This window comes from Rhopalosiphum maidis, chromosome 1 (genome assembly GCF_003676215.2).
Source record: "Rhopalosiphum maidis isolate BTI-1 chromosome 1, ASM367621v3, whole genome shotgun sequence".
In the NCBI taxonomy this organism is placed as follows: domain Eukaryota; kingdom Metazoa; phylum Arthropoda; class Insecta; order Hemiptera; family Aphididae; genus Rhopalosiphum; species Rhopalosiphum maidis.
The window spans coordinates 90,409,105-90,431,477 of NC_040877.1; the positions used below are offsets into that span (position 1 = coordinate 90,409,105).

A 22,373-nucleotide genomic window follows, 5' to 3' on the forward strand; every position below is an offset into this window, starting at 1 on the left:
AAAAATAATAACAATTAACTTTCTTATCATATCTACAACAATTGTACATTTTATGGATAGTTCGTTTTGTTTATCTGTGTTAAAATTGTAATTATTATTGTCTCTAGAGACATGTATACCTAGTAAAATATTCCATTGTTTTTATCTATTGTAAAGATCTCGTGAACTTTTACAGAATAATATTATTATTCCCAATGTTTTTGTACGAGTCATTTAATTAATTAAAATAATAACTCAATTACTATACATAATATAAAGCTCCATTTTTTTTTAATGTAACAGTTATAATTTTGAAAGCTTGAAAACATGTCAGAACACGAAGAAATTAAAAGTAACAATCGTCCGTGGATTGATCAGGTACATGTATTAAAAAACTTTATTATATTTATTTAATTTTATCGTTTGTAATAGTTGTGCACTATAAATTACAAATTATAACACATAAAAAGTTTCCCTAGCTATGCTCATTATGAGTAATTTTATTGAAATTAAGATATATAATCTATCTCCAGTCAATTTTTTTTAAAACTCTTTTTGTACTATTTGTGATTTAAATTAAGTACTTATTCAATTATAATTTTTACTATAAATGCGATTTTTATCACAGTGATCTTTTTGGGTTTTTAATATTATTAAAAAGCGACTACTATTTATATTTTATACATTATTTTTTTTTTAATAAAATTAATTAAATAATGTACCTATAATATTTTACTATTTTTATTTAAATTCAAAATTATTATATGTTAGTAAACTAAATATAGTTACTAGATACACTTTTAGTATTTGTACCTAAATTAATAACTTAATAAAACTTTTTTTCAAAATATGAAAAAAACTTAGGCACTTATCATAAAAAAATGTAAAAGTCATATCGATTTATTATATTTATTTTTAAGCTTATTTGTACAATAATAGATCTTATTATACTTAAAGATTCAATCATTCAATAAATTATACCACGAAGAAGAAAACAAAGTAGAAGTAAGCCCAGGAATAAAACTAGGATGGGTCAAAGGCGTGCTGGTTCCATGTCTACTCAGCATCTGGGGTGTGATGCTTTTCTTGCGGATGCCGTGGATTTTAGGACAAGCTGGAATATTTCATTCAATTATTATTATTCTTATTGCACTGGTTATTATTCTAATCACCACTTTTTCACTGTCTGCGATAAGTACAAATGGAAAAATAAAAGGAGGTATTATTTTATTTAATAATAAAAAAAATATATAGTTAAAATTACATAATAATAATTATACATATTATATTATTTTATAAAACTCAATTTATTCAACAACAATAATATATAATGATCAATCATAATATATTCTATTTATAATTAAATATACTTTTTATACTTGTTTACTTTAAAAAAATGCAGACAGAATTTTCAGATGTCGAATTATTATGATTATTTAGATGCACCGGAGATAGTGGGTATTTAGTAATGATAATATTCCCAAAATATTCAAAAAAAGTTTTAAAACATTTTAATGGCGCTGGTAAATTTTTAAAAAATATTCAAAATATATGCATGGAAATAGGTCTCGGGTATATACCGTATATTGCTATACGATACACTAATAGATTAGCACCAACTAATTAGGAAGTTTAAAGTTTACTTTTGTTGGTAAATTCTAACTTAACTAGTTACACTGTTCATTAAGAAGTAAGAAGTTACTTAGTAAATTATATTTTCCATGTATTTGTTAAAAAATTTAATTAAGTATTTTTAATAATCTAAGAAAATAAATTCAAATTTATTTTTATATACAACTTTTTTTGTCAAACATTAAAAACTCTACAATTAAAGTGCAATATATTTTCTTTTGTTAAAATAAATAATAACTAAACTAATGAATAATTATATAAAAAAATGTTTATAACATTTGTTCTTTTTATATATAACCTATTTTAGTAATAATAATTTGTTTTTCATTTTTAGATAAATTTGTTGGTATTTTAATCGGTTAAATTAATTATAATAATCTAAGTTACTACATGTCTACACTTTTTAAATAACTTAAATTTAGTAATAATAAATTTAAGTACTATTCTTACTTTAGCTAGTTAGAACAAATTTTCTCAGGCTTGATAATATTGACAAGATAGAGTATATTAAAAAATTATACGAAAAAAAGCCCTAACATTTTTTAACATTATATGTGTTAGACTTGGAAAGAAGATAACTATTAAGGTGATTAATAAACAATTAAAAATAAATAAATGAAAATATTATTAATATCGTATTTTAACGAAATGTAGATCTACAGATTTTTTTCCCATTGTTTGACTATGAAACACATCTAAAACCCACCAAAAAATATAAAAAACATATTTTGAATTTTTACCGGTGTTAGTTTAAAACAGATTCTTTATGTTAACGTATAACTATTTCCACGTTTTTTGGATACACTCAAGAATTGCTGTCATAATCGAAAAATATTAATATAATTCATAATTACTATACAACTACACATTCAGAATTATAAGTACGAAATAACACATTGTTGAAAAAACAATAATGTTCACCAATTATTTTAGAATCTTAATTTTTCAGTTTCTCATTTTTTTTAGTATCAAAAAGCTTAAAATTGAACTTAATGTTGTTTATAGTTGATGTAAATTTAAAAATATTGAAAATACATAGGCACAATATTTGCTTTTCGCCCATCATCTTTGTCTTTTTTTTAATAAAAATATATTATATTTAAGTTGGACTTAATGATTTATTTATTATTATTTCATTTATCTATAGGGGGTCTTTATTTCATTATTTCCCGATCAATTGGTCCGGAATTTGGAGCGTCAATTGGTATCCTATTAGCATTTGCCAACACAATTTCTGCGGCAATGAACACTATTGGATTTTGTATATCTTTACGATCATTACTACAACAAAATGATATACGCATTATAGATTCAAATTTAAATTTCAGAGCATTAGGAGTAGTCTCTATAATAATAATGAGTATACTTTGTTGTATCGGCATGGATAGAGAAGCTGAAGTATATATACAAATATTTTATACATCATCAAAATCTTTATAAAATTTTTTTATTTCAGGTACAAAATGCTCTTCTTATAGCGATAATTGTCGGTATTTTTAATGTAATTATTGGCTCATATAATGGACCAAAAAGTAATGCGGCAAAAGCATCAGGCTTCACTGGATTTAGCAGTAATATATTTCATTACTATTTATTAATATTTAATTGTTAATCACAATTTAAATGAGTTCACATTACATTTCAGTGAAAACCTTCAAAGAAAACTGGTATCCAGACTATAGGATTGAAAATAACATTCAACAATCTTTTTTTACAATTTTCTCAGTTTTTTTTCCATCCGTAACTGGTATACAAGCTGGGGCAAATATATCGGGAGATTTAAAAGTACACAAGACAGTATTAATCCGATATATATAATATATACTCAATATTTGTTTAGGATCCTAGTGCTTCAATACCAAAAGGAACATTATTATCGATTTTAATTACTATAACTTCGTACATTGTATTAATAGTAGTACCTGGATCGGTCCAATTAAGAGAAGCAAGTGGTTATGAAAACGAACTTCAAGATGAATTTTATTTAAATTGTTCTTTTAGAAATTGCACTAAAGGATTATACAAAGACGACAATGTTAGTTAATTATTATTTATTAATATAACTAATAAGGTGCATATCTGTTATGCATGTAAATTAACATTTATTTTTTAATGTTTTTTAGTTAATGCAGACAATTTCGCTGTGGCCAATAACTATATATTTCGGTTGTTTTGGAGCTACTATTAGTACTGCTTTAACTGCTTTAATATCCGTTCCAAAGTTGTTGCAAAGACTGGGACAAGATGATATTTATCCATATCTTAAATATTTAGCAAAAGGCTATGGAAAAAGTAAAGAACCCTATCGTGCACATGTTTTTGCCATGGTTGTGTCATCGGTATTACTTATCATAGGTAATAAAACGATAGTTTACATTTATACTTTACAACATTTTATTCAAGATGATTTGATGGTTTTAATTTTTAGTGATTATTAATGATTATTAGTTAAATTACAAGAGAAACTAATATTTTATCAAATAAAGAACCTACATTTCTACCAAAGTATTGACTAATAAGTAATAAATAGTGAAACTTGTTACAATAATGCCATAATTATTATGCCTAATAAATACTTAAAAAGTATAAACATTTTTTATCATTTCTAGAAAAAATCATTTTTGTTATACGGATTTATGACTTAGATTGAATACCATAATATACTCGTATATTACATTACAATCTAGAACCGGAGTCACGTTCTTGTTTTTTACGGTATATAACATATTATACCTTTGTGACTCTGTTACATTTTATATAATACTATTAAATACATTATTTAAAAAAATATATACTTTGATAATTACAAGATAGTTAGCTAGATAATAGGTAGAGGTACTTAGTTAATTAAATGCTCTTTATATATTACCTACATAATGTATTATAATGTGATAACTACATTACAAATTGCAATTTGCATCATTACCAACGTAAATTACTCTTATAACAAGTCTAGTATATTGTAAACCTTTAAATTTATCTTTATTTATTAAAGCTTTATAAATTAATACTCAATGTTTGAATAACAATGTTTAGTTTTTTTGTAAAATTATATTATACTATATTACACATGATTTAATATGGTTCGATGTTTTTGATCGTTTATTTATAATAGGACAATAGGTTATATATGTCGTAGCCACATTGTGATATCGATCTTTTCATGAAAAGATGACCATTTCGTGAAATGGAACAGATTTTTTACACTTCGTGAAATTCGAAAATATTTCACGAAATGGTAACTTTTTCATAAAATGGTCACTCCAATTTCACATCGTGTAATTATTTCCACAATGTGGTCAATCACTTTATGTACTGAAATACAACATTAATGGAAACGTTAAGTTTGATTAGATTCATTATTAGTTATTTCAAGTATACTGTATAATCATATTTATTAAGTATATTCTACTTATTTATAATATATTGTATTATAGTATATCATTTTAATTTACAATATACTATACAATAAAAAATAAATTACAATAAAATTATATAGTGAATTTAATTTTATTTTCTTAACTTAACAAAAATAAAAATAATAAAATGTATTTGAATTAATAAAACTAAATAAAATCAACGTTAATTCAATTTTTTTTTTCGAAATCATTTAAAATTATTTAATATGTATTTTTCAGGTGAATTAAATGATATTGCCTCATTGATCTCAACTATTTACTTATCTGCATATGCTATGTTAAATTTATGTACATTTCATATTGCATATTTTAATCCTTTGGGTTGGAGGCCGACATACAAGGTACTCGTCAATATGACAATATATATATACACGAGTATATAATATGTATTTGTATAAGAATTTTATAAAAAATTAATTTAGCTCAGTAATTACAGATTATAATTATATTTATATAGAATAAACAGGATAGAAAAATAAGTAAATAAAAATATTACATAGTGTTTATTATTGACAATCGATTATGAAATAATTGAGTATTATATGGAGTAGTAATTGGCGAGATTGGATTTAATAACAACAGTAGTTAAATTCAGGAACATACACAAAAAAATTTCTAGGATGGGGGGTTATAAATTCTGTATATACGAGTAACCAACTATATACTATTATATTTTATAACAATAAAATATTAATTAATTTTAATTATGATTTTAGTTTTATAACAAATGGTTAAGTCTTGCTGCAGCTATTATCTGCATTATAATAATGATATTCATCGATAAAAAAATGTCTGCAATTGTTGGTTGTGCTATATGTGTTTTATATAGAATTGCTGCTAGAAAAAAAGAAGGTATGTTAAATTGCTTGTATTTGCCAAACTAATGAACTAACCGAATTTTGTATTATTAAAAATTATATTTAAATAAAGTGATAAATTGGGGATCTTCTAAGCAAACACGACACATAAAAACATTTATAAAAACTGTGTACAAGTCCAATACTATTCAATATCATGTTAAAAACTATTTACCTAATTTAATTGTATTTTCTGGAAACCCTGAGTCGAGAAAAAAATTAGTTTCTCTAGCTCATTTGATTACTAAGAATTATGGTATACAACTGTGTGTCAATATTGAAAAGGTTGGCTATAAAAAATATATATTAGTTTCATATAAATATTAAAATGATGGATATATTTTTAAAAAGATGTCACTTACAAAAAGACAAAAGAAAATACGCCTTGACAAAGGAATTCAATGGTTAAGAAATTCTGGAATCAAATCCTTATATGTTGTCATTGATAACATTGGATTGGATTTAGCAACTCATATGGTATATAGCTGTGGACATGGACAGTTTAAACCAAATATAGTAATGGTTGGATACAAATCTGATTGGCTAAATTGCCCGTATCAAGATCTTCAAACTTATTTAAATATTTTTAAGTAGATATAATTTTAAATATTCCATATTAACTTAATTAAGGCTATGTATAATATAATGTTATAATTAATATTTTCGTATTAGTGTGGCAAATATAAATGGAATGTCAACAATCATGATTCGTATATCATCAACTGAAAGTTTTGAAGATCAAAATTTATTTGTCCAAGATTTTAAGCACTTAAGCAAAAAGGAAGAAATTCTATACAAAACGCAATCAACTCAAAATACGAGTATTCGAAATCAACAAAAGTATAAATAATTTATGTTATTATTTATTTTAATATTGTATTAGTTATTAATGTTTTTAATTATAAATATAGAAACACTTTATATCCCTTATAAGCCTGTTTGTATGTCTGACCATTCAATCGATACGTTCGCGTTCCCGTGGTTACCAACATCAATATTTACAATTTATTTACTATTAAAATTTATAACTCAAAAAACAGAAAATACCTATGGTAAAAATTTAAATTAATATGAAATGGATTAAATAAACAAAATGGATCTATAGTGTTTGTTTTCGAAAAAAATTAATAAAAATTTATCCTAAGATATTTTATAAAAAATACCAAAATATTAATGCTTACATTGAGAATTTTAAAAATATCCTGTAAATTATTAAAAAATGATTTAATTAATTTAGTTTTTTACTCTTAAAAATAAAAAATAAATATATTTCATTACCTATACACCTAGCTACTATAATAAATTAAACATATATATTTTTTAATTGTTTATAAAACTATAGTTTAATACTATAAATACATTTTAAAGACGGTTATTTAACACATTCACACAATGATTGGCTTTCCTAACTTATGATTAGTATATAATTTAGAAAATAATTGTAGGGTAGCAGATTGCTTTGTGAAAATAAAGATCAAGGAATTTTCATTCGAAAAAAAGAAACCAAATCATGGGACAGTCGATGTGTGGTGGTTGTACAGTGATGGAGGTTAGATAAGATTACTTATATTTAAAGTAAATTATCTTAGAAAGCTTAGCTATACTATTAAGCTTACTATTTATTGGTTATAATAAAACTGTTTTTAATTTTAATTTAGGTTTATCGTTAATCATTTCATATATATTAAAACATAGTATTACGTGGAAAAATTGTAAATTTCGAATATTTGGTGTAACTAACAAAGTTGAATGTTTGTTTGAAGAAAAAAACAAGTAAAAACTATAATTATCATTTGTATTTTTTATTTTTAGTTTAATAAAAAAATTATTAAATTAGAAATATTAAATAAGTAATAATAGTATGTATTTATATATATTATGTATGCTCCAGGTAAAATAGAGATAAATTGTTTTTATAGTAACTAACTATGTACTTATTATATATTTTAGTTTTTAGTTCATTTTTTTTTTATTTATGTACAATCAGTAAATTAAATATTTATAATAAACCACAATTTTGTGTACACGGGGGGAGGATAAATAGGCGATCCGTCCTCTCAAAAATATGTTACCCTCCATGAAAATGTATTTCTATAAAATTGAAAAATGGTTCTCTCCTCTAGTATCAGTATCTAGTATAGTAGTATGTTATTTCTGGAAGTGTTATTTTATAAACTGACTTATATGTAGATTAATTTTTTTCTTAGAATAAGTAATTAAATAAGACGTACTTACATAATATCTTCTTCGTCTAGAATTCAAATCTTTGCACTACTTTTATTATATTTTAGGGAACATTTTCTAGAATAAGGTTGTAACCAAGACTCAAGATCAAAATATAATATTAGAAAATGATTTCCGTTTTCTGCATTTATTTTACATTTATGTATCATAAAATGTAACTACAAACATTTTTTTGAGATATCTAATGTGTGTGCAAGTCTAAAAGTTTAATAAACCTGGAATAGGAAGTAATTTCAAAAGTTTGTAGAAACCAAAATAGTTTTTCACTAGTGGGCTAAACTAATAGGGATCGTAGCGATATTATCATATTATGTAAGTTTTAATAACTAGTATAAATCTAAACTTAACGTAGAATTTTTTTTTTAATATTCTAATTTAATATATTTTCTTTCCAAGTAATAACAATGCAAGCTGTTGGAAAATTATTCACTACATACCTACCTAAAAAATCTAAAAAATAATGATATTATATTCAACATGAAATTGTGGTGATATGATAGAATATTTTTAATTTATACAATACTCTAGATAAATATAAAGACAAAAAAAAATAATATATGAACATATATTTTTCAGATTAAAACAATTGCTATCATTATATCGTATTGATTTCGACTACTTGGATATAATTTTATCAAACACCACTGATCCTACCACAATGACATATTTTAATTCTTTATTTGAACGCGCATCTTCCAAAGGTAACATACAATTAAGTTATACGTTCAATTATCTACTAATTCTATTGTATATACATATGTAACATTGCTACAAAACTCTTTATCCACGACCCATATATTTATAAATAACATAAAAAAAAATTAGTATATATTGCATATATTTTAACTAATAAATCATTATTTTTTATCTTTTCGGTGTTATGTAATTAAATAATCAACTATCCAAAAATCAATAAAAACTTATTATTATAACTTTAATTTATTTTCAAGAGAATCAATTTGATGAGTACAATTTACAAAAAGAGTATATTTCCGAAACGTTATTTTTAAGAGATTTAATTGAATTGCATTCGTTTAATTCTGATCTTATCATCTTGTAAGTATGGTAAAATTAATTTTTTTATAAGATTGATTTAAAAAAAAAATAATTACAGAACGACTCCAAAAAATAATGAGGAAATCAATATATTATTCATGTGTTGGATAGAAACGATTTCTAGAGGGTTACCACCGTGTATTATCATCAATGGAAGCACAGAATCAGTTATTACCGTCAATGCTTAAGCCATAAATATATATAATGCATACATTTTATTTTATATTAGTTTATCTACAATCACGTACTCTTCAATTTCTTTTCATATTTATGTAGATAGTTATTTATTATTTATTTTTGATGTGAAACATCTAATGGAGCGGTACGGTAGTGAGACTGACTGTTGCGGGGCGACGCGTCGCCACGCTGTGGTTACGCCCTACTCGTGGCTCGTCGGCTCAATTCGCCGAAGCTCGGCAAAAAATTAATAATAATAATAATCATAATTTAAAAAAATAATTATAATTATAATAATAATTTTCAACATTATTATTATTATTATTATTATTATTAGCATAGCAACACTTATTTGTGTTCTTTAATATTACAACTATTGCAAGTATAATTGAGACATACCGTTAAATATATTTATCTTATAATCGTACGTTTTAATACTAAATATGTATTGTAATTTATAGACTCTCATTTTGTGCACTAATATAATTATCTTAACACAACAATATGTAATATAAATTGTTTTTATTATTACTTATTTTATTAAGATATAAACCAAGTTTAATTACGCCTCTGGTCTTTAATTATTAATAATTATCAGAGTTCGCATTCGTAGATAGCACGATTTAAGATAATATACTTATATCTTAAATCTTACCTAGTTGTATATCTTAAATTATGGTAAATAGTATCGACTAGATAGTAGTTACATCACATTTTAACAGTTTGACCATGACGTGTAATGTTGATAAGCTACGAAGATCCAATAAGTGCTTTACCATGCTTTGATTATGATGACGTTTAAAAGTAATGATAGCCTCATCTGTTGGACTGTAATAAAATAATAATTATAACTTATGAGATACCACAAAAAAGAACAACGTACTCCTCTCCTATACGGCTACACGTTCTTATCTGTTAAGTATAAAAAGAAAAATACAGAACTCTTATTAGTGATTTATTAATTTGGAAGTTATTTCAAATTCCCATAATCTCAACACCTCTTATTGGATGCATCCACATAAATGTACTATGTACATTCTGGTATTTTTCTCAAATGTCTTTTAAGTGTTTCAGGTGATGAATGTTGTTTTTTAAGAGAATAGAGTTTGGTAATTATGTCGTATGTTATACATATTTTTTTTTTAATATTCAAACGTAGATAGGTAGGTACCTACTTAATTATGATTTTCAATGATAATTTAATTGAAAATGAACTATTATAATATTATATAAAAGTATTGACTACAAAAATTGATTTCGGACACAAATCTGACCAAAATATATAAAATGCCTTCGTATCAAATGTGACATTCAGTAATAATCAAACGGTTTCCGTTTTGCTGCATAATTCGTATTAAAAATGCAACGGTGGTAACCGTAATGAATCTATTTTAAAATGTTATAAATTAAAAAACTTTAAGAAAAATTAATACTTCCTAGTTTTTAATCAATAATATAGCACTCCTGAGTAAAATACCATAACGTTGAAATAAATAGATAATAGACAATCTATTTAAATTATTGTTGATTTTCTCTGATGCGTATTATACGGCGCACTTTGCTGGACTATAATTATAAACACAAAAGCTCATTCCCAACAGTAGATGGAAGCACCTGTTTAGCAGCGTTTTAAAATATATCTTTTATACGTGTTTAATATTATTATTATCAAAATATTATTATTATTTTTAATAATTATCCCAACAGAATAAACATTAATTTAAATAACTCTTAAAAATCGTCAGTTATTATCACCGCATTATCACTAGGTACCTACATGGCTACATCGGTGATTGTGGTAATTCTTGATAACCAAAATGAATCAGATCCCATTCCCCGTGGATATGTATGGTCGTATGGATAACAGGTGTATTATACAATACAAATAAATACTTAATATTAATTATTAACCATTATTTTTATAAAATATTATAATGTGTTCGTTGAAACGTTCAAACGGGTACGTTCGGGCATACCATCATCGTCATCATATCAACATTATCCGTTACGACGCGGACGGGCGGTATAAGTGTAGAGAGCAAAAATGAGATTGTTCTAAAAATAAACATCCTGTTGACCTTGCGCCGTTAACCATCGTGAGAAAACAGTAAACAACATTACTCACCGTCGCGTAAACCATATTATTATTATTATGTTCTGTGGCCCGTGGCTCTTCAGACGTCTCGCGCGGTGACCCCCATTGTGGTCCATACACTTAGTACCCCCCTCATCCCAATAACTTGTCACTGTCATTGTCGCTCTCCTATGACCAGCACTCAACCTCGTCATTCTCACTCTTGCGCACGCTGACTTCGTATATCGCTCTTAAAACGTGTAATGTGTATACATATTTCATGGTGTCCATACTGTACAGAAATGCGTATAATAATAACGTAATAATACACTTACTGTGCAGTCGTGCAGACTTGTGTAGGTATTGTGTACGTTCCGCACGCGATCTATATATACACGTCCGATATGCCAAGTTTAGACCGCATGTGCAATAATTGTATGTTCCACGACTACTAGTTCAATAGACAAGCGCTTTTCCTTCCTACAATACCTGCAGTGTCTCCTCTTTATAGTGCCGCGCGCGTGGTCGGTCTAATTTCAGACCACAGTACATGTTTAGTGTATACCTATAGAGTACAACGATAATAGTGTGTTTTAGAACACAGTCAGACAAATACACGAAGGTGATAGCAGTAAACGGTTAAAGTATAGACAGTAGACGGCGTTGAAAGTTTACGACAGTAATAGTTAGACACGGTAGTACCATCATAGACACGGAATCGTGACATTTACTTTCATTATTTATAGTCGTAACTCCAAAAACAATGGTCTAGAGACTTGACATTTTAATACTTATCAACAAATGTCTAAAATATTGAAAGCACAAAAAATCTATAATATCATTTATAAACAGCTGACTTAAATTTTAGACGTTAAGTTCAGAATAGTTGGAATGTTTAGGACTTTAGATGTTTAGTTCGGTTCTAAAATCTAAATATGAAAAAAATTTGAATTAAGCAACTACGTCATGTTGTATTTCCGTAAAATATTTTATTTATTCTTATCAGTTCGATCGGTTTTGTTAATATAACGAAAAGTTCCATAAAAAAAAGTAAAAAATATTAGAACAGTAAGACATATGAAGATATAGGGGCAAGTTCCGCAATACACATTTGTTTAACAAAGTCCCCGAAATATTTTACTCATGATCTCCGCCTATGAGTAGTAACAGTAGGCACCGAAGTAGAAAATATATAGTAGTTGTTACTTTCTTAGTATCTACTATATTAATTTTAACATCACGACGTCGGCGCCGTCCTATAAATACGCGAAGGTCCGTTTTATTAGTGCACATTAAAACTATAATATTATTCATGTATTTGTTCTAACCGCCATAATAATATACTTTTTATACGACGTTACGATCGCAAAATCCCGATGGCTCGTTAACTATTGTAGCCTCAGTTTGGTTCGAAGAAAAATGCGTTTGACATTGAGACATAATATAACAAACACGTTTGATATTCAGCATTTATTTAAGCGGTGTGTGTTTTCAAATAAAATCAAAAAATTAATTGTAAAGGGTAGAACAATTTAATACAACCCTTTGAGTATAGATGATGTATCGATTTTTGAATCAGACATGAAAGCCAAACAGATCAACTGACCCCGTGTGTTATACTTTAATATAAATTATAATACATTTTTATTATTTATAATTTTAAAATTATTTCAAACGAAAACAATATTTTTAAAATGTAAAATCTGTTTAATTTTTCTGCGATTTTAAATCTCTACTGTTAGGTAAATATTGAAATATCCATCGTGCTAAATCGCTAGACATTCTTTTATTGTTTTTTATAATTCGTGGTGCGGGACGCGGATAATATAAATGTCATTCAGTTTAATTTGTACGTCTGTCCAGCGTTACGCGCATGTATATTATATCCTAAACGGGCTGAACTACAATTGTATTATTGTTAATCTAAATGGATTATAAAGGATCTTCTCGAAGCAATATATTATGCAGCACGACTGTCACAACGGAAAAGTAATGCACTAATGCTAAACTTAAATGTAGAAATACATGAAACAAAAATTACCAAAAAACGTTTTATTACTTACTGAATACAAGTGAATGAAATTACATTGTTGAAATTAAATCAAATGTAAAACAACTATGGTTAAAAATTATAACAGTTATAACTTATAACTGCAGTTATAAGATATTAAAAATGTTAATAAACCATGTCACTTAAAACATAAGTAAGTTTAATTGTTTGTTTTTTTATGAAGTAAAATACATATAATATAAATTATGGTACGCGTATTTTCATTAAAAATCAATTTAACTAGGTATATATTAATGTTTTCATAGTTGAATCATAAATTAGAAAAGACTGCTTTCAACTTAAAAAAAAAAAATCAAGAGAAAGAGAATTAACTATTTAAATTAGGATTTGTTGACAAAATGTATTTGACATGAAATTACGGGGAGGGGGACGAAAATTTAGAAGGGTATAATGAGAGCCGAAGGAGGTGTGTATATTATATTTTTTGTATATTAAATAAATAAATAAGTAATACATATATACTATGCACTATTGTCTTCCATCTATATATTTAACCAATTTAACTATTTTTTATGATGTATTATTATTTTATTATAAAAATGTATCATTCATTTTTGAATAATATACCAACACATCACAAAATTACAAATACATTGTCAAAATTATATAAATATAATATTCTTTGTATAGCTTATATACGTGTAGAATCCCAAGATAAATTTCTCATTTTTTTTCCCCAGTTATTTTAATAAATACTGGGAATTTAAATTTAAATTTAATTTTCTATCCAAAACCATCCTCAAAATTGAGAATTGAAACATTTTTTTGACTACTTATCGTGTACATGGACACAAAAAAACGCAAATAATTGTAAAATAAATAAAATATATACATAAAAATATTTTACAACATGACTCGGTGTAGTTACTAAGTAAATTGAATTAAATATACATAATAACAAATTTAAATAATATATAAAATAATAGTACCCAACTTCATATGTAAATTATTAGATTGTAATAGCATTACATCTATATTTATTGTGTCCATTGTGAATATATTTTTTCAATTTATAATTTTAAGTAAAGCATTTGATTTTACAATGATTATTGCTTTTGTACCTACTAGTTTATGATCGCTTTTTATAAATTCTAATAGAAATATCAAAGAATGCATTTATAAAATTCTAAAGGTTTCATACTTATATATATAACCATTAAGCTATATTAAATTTCTACATTTTCTACATCTATAGATAAATTAAATCAAGTCTTTATGTCTTTATGTACAATAAGTACATTAAAAATAATATAAATAATATTTACATTATATTATTCTTATTTATTATTTAATTATATAATATTTTTAGTACTAGAGATTCAATACAGTATTACATCATTATAATAATCAATGTAACTGTTACAGTCAAAATATTTTAAATTAGTGTTCTGTGAACCGTGACTCACCTACATCTAAACCCGTAGGGAACTATAACGTCTATAACCATTTAATCTATTCTGTGCTCTAACTGCGTAGTCACCCTTTTACTCTACATTCTTTACCAAACATGTCGTAACTGAGTTTTAAACTACGTCTTATTTTAATACAAATTATTATTAGGCACAACGAAATATTGTTTTTATATATACGTATATATATAATTATAACCTATTTTTGGACATATTATTTTTAGATTTACTATTTATACCAGAAAATAATAGTTTAAAATGTTAATTGTATCTAATAGACATAAATACATTAACTAAAAAAATTTCTTGTAATTCACGATTTTACATAAGAAATACTAAAAGTAGGCACTTATCAAGTAACTACTATTAGTAACATTTATTTTATCATACTTAAACTAGATGGATTTTATTAATAAATTGTTATTACTTATTAGGTAGCCTAAAATAATACCTATCGATAGAAAGGTATACCTATTTATGTACATTTATTACTTTATGAACAATATTTATTTCAAATTCATACCGCACGATTACAATATTTACTTCAGAAACAATACCTACGGGTTACAACTATTATGCTAAGCCTAAGTTGATATATAACCTTAACCATATAAAATACACATAAAAATATATTTAATATTCGTACCCTATATACATATATATATATATATATATATGTATACAAGAACCGTACAAAATACATATTATCCTGTACTGTATATCTTTTATTTATTCATAAAAAAAAAAATGAAACTACGACTTTAATATTGTAAAGATTTATATCTTTAATTGACAACATTACTATATATAAGTATAGTTACGCAGTTTTTTGTGTTATATACGATTAGAAAAATAAAGTTACCATATGAGTTATTATTATAAAATAATGTTATTACTTATTACGCAAATAAATATTGAAGTAATACATAATACAATATGCAACTTGTCCAGTTTCCAGAGGTCAGAGTTATAATTTAACTAAAAAATCATTTCCAATTTAAATCTCAAATTTTAGTATTTTTTTATGAAAGGAATTTGTTATAAAATTAAATTGTATAAAATAGTGCAGTATAACAATTGAATCTTACTTTTTTTTTGTAAGTGTTTGAATTAACAAATAAGATTCTTATTTGTAAACCGGATTGATATAAAAAATTTTTTTATCAAAATAGGATAAAATAATTAAAAAATAGGGTTTCTCGATTTATATACCTCGGTGTTGAAATTCATGGAATTAATAAATTTTAATGGATTGAATACATTAAAATCTTATATTATTAGCGAATTATGTAAGTTTCCATAGATTCAATCTTTTTTCTGGTTTTTTTTTACAATTCTAACAAAGGAAACTTTTTGACCATTCATATTCATAAAAAAAAATACAATAATAATAATAGAAAACTCAAATGAATAAATAAATTATTCAACATATTATATAGTATAAAATATAACACAAGTGTACCAACCTATTTAATTCTATAAACTTCTGTTTTTTTTTCTCATAAAAATTGTAATAATTATTCAAAGTAATAAAAGATCATAAATTGTTTAAATAAATCAATAAGAAGTTAGGAGTTTATACGAAATAAATATTTTTGAGTAAACGATAAGTTCATGATCAAACACAGTGTAAAAACTAAAAAGGTACTATAATAAATAGCTTTGAGAGGAACATTCCTACTTCAACTAAAAAATCTCTGCAAAAAAGGTCAATAAACATACAAATTCATACTACTTAGACATTTATAGCAAGAAGTACAAATACAATGTGTGTGTGTATTCATTCCCTAAATTGTTAACTTAAAACTTTAATTTGATTTTAATGTTTTGAATTCTTAAATTTCAATGAAATATTGAATTCAAATTGCAAGATTTTTCTCCATTTTTTTTCTTCATATTATATTTCTGTCTACTTATTTCTCAGTTTAATTTTACAATGTTCAATTTAGAAAATAGCTGTTCGCGGAACTACAGGAGGATCTATTAACCAATGCAATAGTCACAAAAGTTGAGTACTCGGAATAAATATGAAAACTGTCCCTGTTTGAACATTTTTGCAACAAAACATGAATTGTTTTAAATGCTTTGATTGTTATTCCTTTATAAAAAAAATTCCCAGCGGCCAAGGATTTTATTTTTAGTAATTATGCATTTAATTTAATTCATATCCATTTAGGTCAAATTCTTTTGATTAGGTAAATATTGATGTTATTTGCTTAATTTAATCATAAGTGCAACCGAGCTAATATATAGGGTGTTATGATTGAATATTTTCTTATATCACTAAAAATTGTAAGTTAACATTTTTTTTTTTTTTGTTTAAGCTGAAGAAAATCTTCGTTTCCAAAATTGTAATCTATACAAGATGCTTTTATCAAAATCAGCTTAATAATAAGTTATTAATATGATATACATGTGTTTAGTCAATGTATATATATTGATGTTTTGTATTAAATTATTTAAATTGATTGATTCATATGGTTGTTAAATATACGCCATAAAATTTAAATATTCAAGATAGACATCGCAGATAAAAATGTTCAAACCGATCAAACACTATAAAAATACATAAATACTTTTTTACATTTTACCAATTTAATAAAACGTTATTTCATACTACCAATTAATTGGCAATTACTGTGCGTATATTATTAGTATTAACAAGATTCAAATGTTCTCGAGCACCAGGTTATTATTGTGTGTATATATATATTATATTATTAGTTTTACTGTTAATTGTTATACATTGTATTTCAATAAAATTGTAAATTATACTTAGAAGAGTTAAATTAAGCTAAATGAAATACCTATATTTCCACGTAATAAGTCAAACATGTTTAACATTGTTATCCAACATAAAATTATGTCCTTGCAGGAAAATGCGGAATTTAATATTTATGTTCGTATAAAATGCATTTCTTACAATTTAGTTCGTTTTTGTTATTGCGAGGTCAGTAAAACAAATATGTCCTACTTTCATTGACTTACTTACGACCCTAAAATGACCAAAATATATACATATTTATATACACATATATCATAACGATCGAATTTATAGCCTGATGTACCACTTATACAATTCAACATTACCTTAAATGTTATAACTTTAATTTACCGTTACCTTTTTAGAAACACTGACAAATACTATTGTTAAAATATTATTTGCTATAAACGAATATAATGTAAAGATTGTAATATTGTATCGCAACAATTGCACTTTTATTTATTCTTGTGGATTATTCTACCAATTCGAATAATAATGATAATATTCATCATGTGATGTAGATTCCATATAAGTACACAATGAAATGTTTAGAGAAAACGACGCGTGAATTCATCTTTATACTTAGAAACGCCAATCCATAAAATATATTTTAGTTGAATTACTGTGAAATATCACTTTATGTCTTTATTTAAGATTTTATAAGTTTTAGTTTAATATTTCTATACATATTTTATTCTCATCACGATCGTATGCCTACCTGTAATTATCTAGTACTCTTATATATAGTAACATACCACAGATGACCCTGCACCTGCGTCGCGCTATAGGCGCTATAGCTACGATCTGACTATGACTATTATATTATTAATTATTATTATTATTATATTAAACTGTTCACGAGTTTCTCGTGATAATATTCCTTAAAATGTTTGTTAGTCATTACAAACTGTTTCATTAAAATATAGCAATGATGATTGATGATTGGCGAGCCTATGTACTATATGTAGTTTTCAATAGTCAAATTAATTTCAATTGTTTTGGATGGCCGAACTTGCGTGCGTCATCTAAAAGACGATTTCTACTGCGTTCCGTTCACTGATGAGATTTGTTGCATCACATTTGTATATAAAGGAGTGACAAAATTATATACAATAATAATATTATGAATGAAATAGGACCACTCGAAATATAAAACTTTATTTTTATCATACTATGTTTTATTCTTTTACAGTGTTATATTAACTAATAAAATATATCATGTAATCGGTTTATCAATTATCGAAAAATATCAAATATTTGTAAAACGATCGTTCAGTCTTATTTAAATTGATGATATTAATATATTATTATGTAATGTATAATGAATAATTGAATAGTCAATGAATGTTTTATTACCACAGTATTTTGGACCGGAGGTTGTTGCACAGTTTAACAGTAACCCTTAACAGTATCGTCATTGTCGTTGGTATAAACTATATAATGATGTATTGGCCTTTGGCGTCCTCGTTTCCATGCGAATGTTAGTTTTTATTAACGGTCATCAGCAATAAAATATGTTTTTATGTATAATACGTACACAATATACATCTATATCATTTTCCATCCGAATTCTACAGTATCAGAGTTGAACCACAATCATTTACCTACTATAGATAACGAGCTATTATTACTTTTGATTGTTATTATTGTTGAATGTATTTCTATTTTTAAGCCATGGACGATAAACCGGTGATAACCGTTTGTGGAGTTTTGTAGGTCAATGGTGTCAGCGCCGCCTCATTATTATAATACGTACCTACTACGTATCTATTATGTAGTTGATATAATAATAAAAAAAAAAAATAATAATGCTATTTTTTAGGCGTACGTTCTCACTTGCAGATCAACCGTCAACGGGCGGGACAATAAATCTATAAAAAATACCGGCAAGAAACGATGTTCACGATGTTTAATTTATATACTTCATAGGGGTTTTTCTGTATGACGTTTTGGCACTGATCATCATACCGATCTCTGCAACCAAAATATTACAAAACAAAATAGCTTAATTATACACAGGTACTTTGGCGCCCGTATAAAAAATATAATCTGTGAAAATATGTTTTTTTACAATCCAATTACATATAGTGTCGAGTAAAACATACATTTGTTATTACGGCTCGAATCTAATTTTTTTAAATGCGACGTTGGAAGGTGTCCAAATAAAAATGTTGGACGTTATCTAGGAATAGTTGGGATACTGCGGAAGAAAGTACCTTGCAAAAGAGCAGAACGAAAACCTAAGATGGCTTATTTAAAGTGTTACATATTATATTAATTCATATGTTTAAAGAATTTGTGCATACAAGTTGAAAATATAGATTTAATTTTACTTATTACCTACTTATAATAACATTTTTATATTATTGTATTATTTGAATTTCGTACAACTATGTTAGCAAGTTATACTAAGTTTAAACTTCATTAAAATTTAATGGAACTTGGAGAAAAATTTTCTAGATAAATATACTTTTTATGTGTTTCTCTAAGACTTGATAATAACATATATACAAGATCACATGATGCATTTAACTCATAAGTTTAAAATTTGAAGTTTAAACAACAGTTTCTTTTTCATTTTCATACACCAACACCAACATAATATATTATAGGTACATCGTACATGTTACCATGATATAATATTATGATTTATTATGTATAAAAAACTATCCACTTAGCTTTACCTAATTGGATTTTGAATTTTGTTAAAAGAAAAAATACCATATAATACAAATTTAAGTATAAGTTTTTTACAAATACATTTTCCACTAACAATATCATCATTGAGCAATTGAGCTAACAATCATAATATTTATTTAGACGTCTAGTTACTATCTGATCATTGAATGTATGTTATTTTACGTAAGTATGTGACCATTAAAAAATAAATCAAAGTGTATAGTATCTGAACTGGCAGAAATGTAGAATATAATATAATTGTGCATATAATATATTATATACTTATGAATATTACAATCACAATTTATTGTTACGAAATAAATATATGAGTATTTAAGTCTTGAACGAATACTTTTTTATGATGGATTATTTTGTAAATAATATGTTTTGTAATAATTGTTCTGATTATTATTTATTATATAATAAAAATTTTACGAGGTCAAGTATTCAAGTTGTGGAAAAAACACGGACAATTAACTATCTAACTTCCTGAGTAAATTGAGAATTGAATCTATATTTTGAAAATATTATTGTATATAAAAATAACAATATATACAAAATGATGAAAATCTTAAATCCTTATGATCAATATTTTTTTACCATTAAGCTGTACTTGTTTTATATATTTAAATTAAAACTTTAAATGTCTATGAAAATATTTGTGCCTTTGTATTTCAATATTTTCAAAATTGTGTAAAATAAATTTATAAAATGTTCAAGCTATTAACTGATTTTTTGGCGGACAAACAAAAAAGGTAACATAACCTATAAATAGAAAAAAAATTAATGTGTATCTATATTCTATATTAAGAAAATGGAAAAATTATATCATGCCTGGAAATTATGAATGCCAGTATAAATATTTATTGAACATTTTAGGATCTATTCATTTTTAAATTAGGTATAACAAATTTGATAAATTTTGTTGAATATTTCATTTAAATAATAGGTATACTCAAATAAATCTATTGACATGGTAAACATTGATTATTTTCGTTTTAAAATCATTAAAACTTGAAAAAATGTATGAATTTTCAACTCTCAAATATAGATGAAATCATCTCTTTGAATGAAATTTCTCGATGGATGAGTATTTACGATACAATTTCTTAGTCTTAACTTAACTATAGTAGTTAAAATAAACTAAACCGTATTACGAGTTTTTTAGATTTAAATATAGTAGGTATTAGTAGCTTAATTTATTAATTAGTGTACTACTCATAAAAATAGAGCTTCAAAATTATTATATTAAAATTAAACTAAAGCAGAACTTATAATATATATTATATTTCTAGAATATCAAACAAAGCATTTTTAAGAAATGTAACAGTTTTGGATTGATTATATTATAATTTATAAGAATAAATTTGATTATTTTTGATTTACCTATATGTCACAATTATTGACTTTATTATCTTAATTCTTAATAGTTATTACCTAGTTTAATGTAAATATATATCAATTGTAATTTATTAGTAGGTTTACTTTTTTACAAATAAAATAATATAAATTATTGATTTTGAGATATTTGATTTATTTAATTTATAATATAATACAATATTATGTTATATTCTTTAAAACTTTCATTTTTTAACTTTTAATAACCAATAGATACCAGATATTTTTTGATATTTAAGGCCATGTTACAATTTGTAGGACATATTTTTGAAAAAGGTAATTTGAGCATTCTTTATTTAATCTCATTGGCTCAATGCAGGCACGTATACAAAATCATTTTGGGGGGAGGGGTTGTCCCCCCCTCCTGTATACGTGCCTGGCTCAATGTATACTTTCATTAATCTAGCATCCTAGCGTTTTATATTCTGCATGTGATAAAATTCAGTAGGTTATCCTAGTGGAAATTACAAATATAGAGGTATAAAACCATAAAAGGAGTAATTGATTCATTTGTTAAAATTAACACAAATTTATAATTTTATACATTGTGTATAAAGTATAATACAATATATTATACAACATATTATGATATGTAAAATTATCTGGTATTAAAT

At 25.0% G+C, this 22,373-nt stretch overlaps 1 protein-coding gene across 2 annotated transcripts; it reads left to right on the forward strand.

Annotated features, from left to right (window-relative positions):
* Nucleotides 1-251: 251 nt before the first annotated feature.
* LOC113551386 (bumetanide-sensitive sodium-(potassium)-chloride cotransporter-like) lies at nucleotides 252-9,560 on the forward strand. 2 transcript variants are annotated; one of them, XM_026953606.1, is made up of 18 exons: nucleotides 252-357; nucleotides 937-1,198; nucleotides 2,759-2,872; nucleotides 2,940-3,009; nucleotides 3,068-3,182; nucleotides 3,257-3,396; nucleotides 3,452-3,646; nucleotides 3,735-3,966; nucleotides 5,250-5,371; nucleotides 5,747-5,882; nucleotides 5,961-6,172; nucleotides 6,239-6,477; nucleotides 6,560-6,727; nucleotides 7,333-7,436; nucleotides 7,546-7,660; nucleotides 8,708-8,832; nucleotides 9,082-9,187; nucleotides 9,246-9,375. In XM_026953606.1, exons 2-18 carry the CDS (start codon nucleotides 1,008-1,010, stop codon nucleotides 9,373-9,375), a joined length of 2,514 nt encoding a protein of 837 aa, XP_026809407.1. In that variant the 5' UTR covers nucleotides 252-357; nucleotides 937-1,007. The 2 variants fall into 2 exon arrangements, with proteins under 2 accessions (XP_026809407.1, XP_026809406.1); XM_026953605.1 differs by having other exon boundaries at nucleotides 307-357; nucleotides 2,759-3,009; nucleotides 9,246-9,560.
* The last annotated feature ends 12,813 nt before the right edge of the window (nucleotides 9,561-22,373 follow it).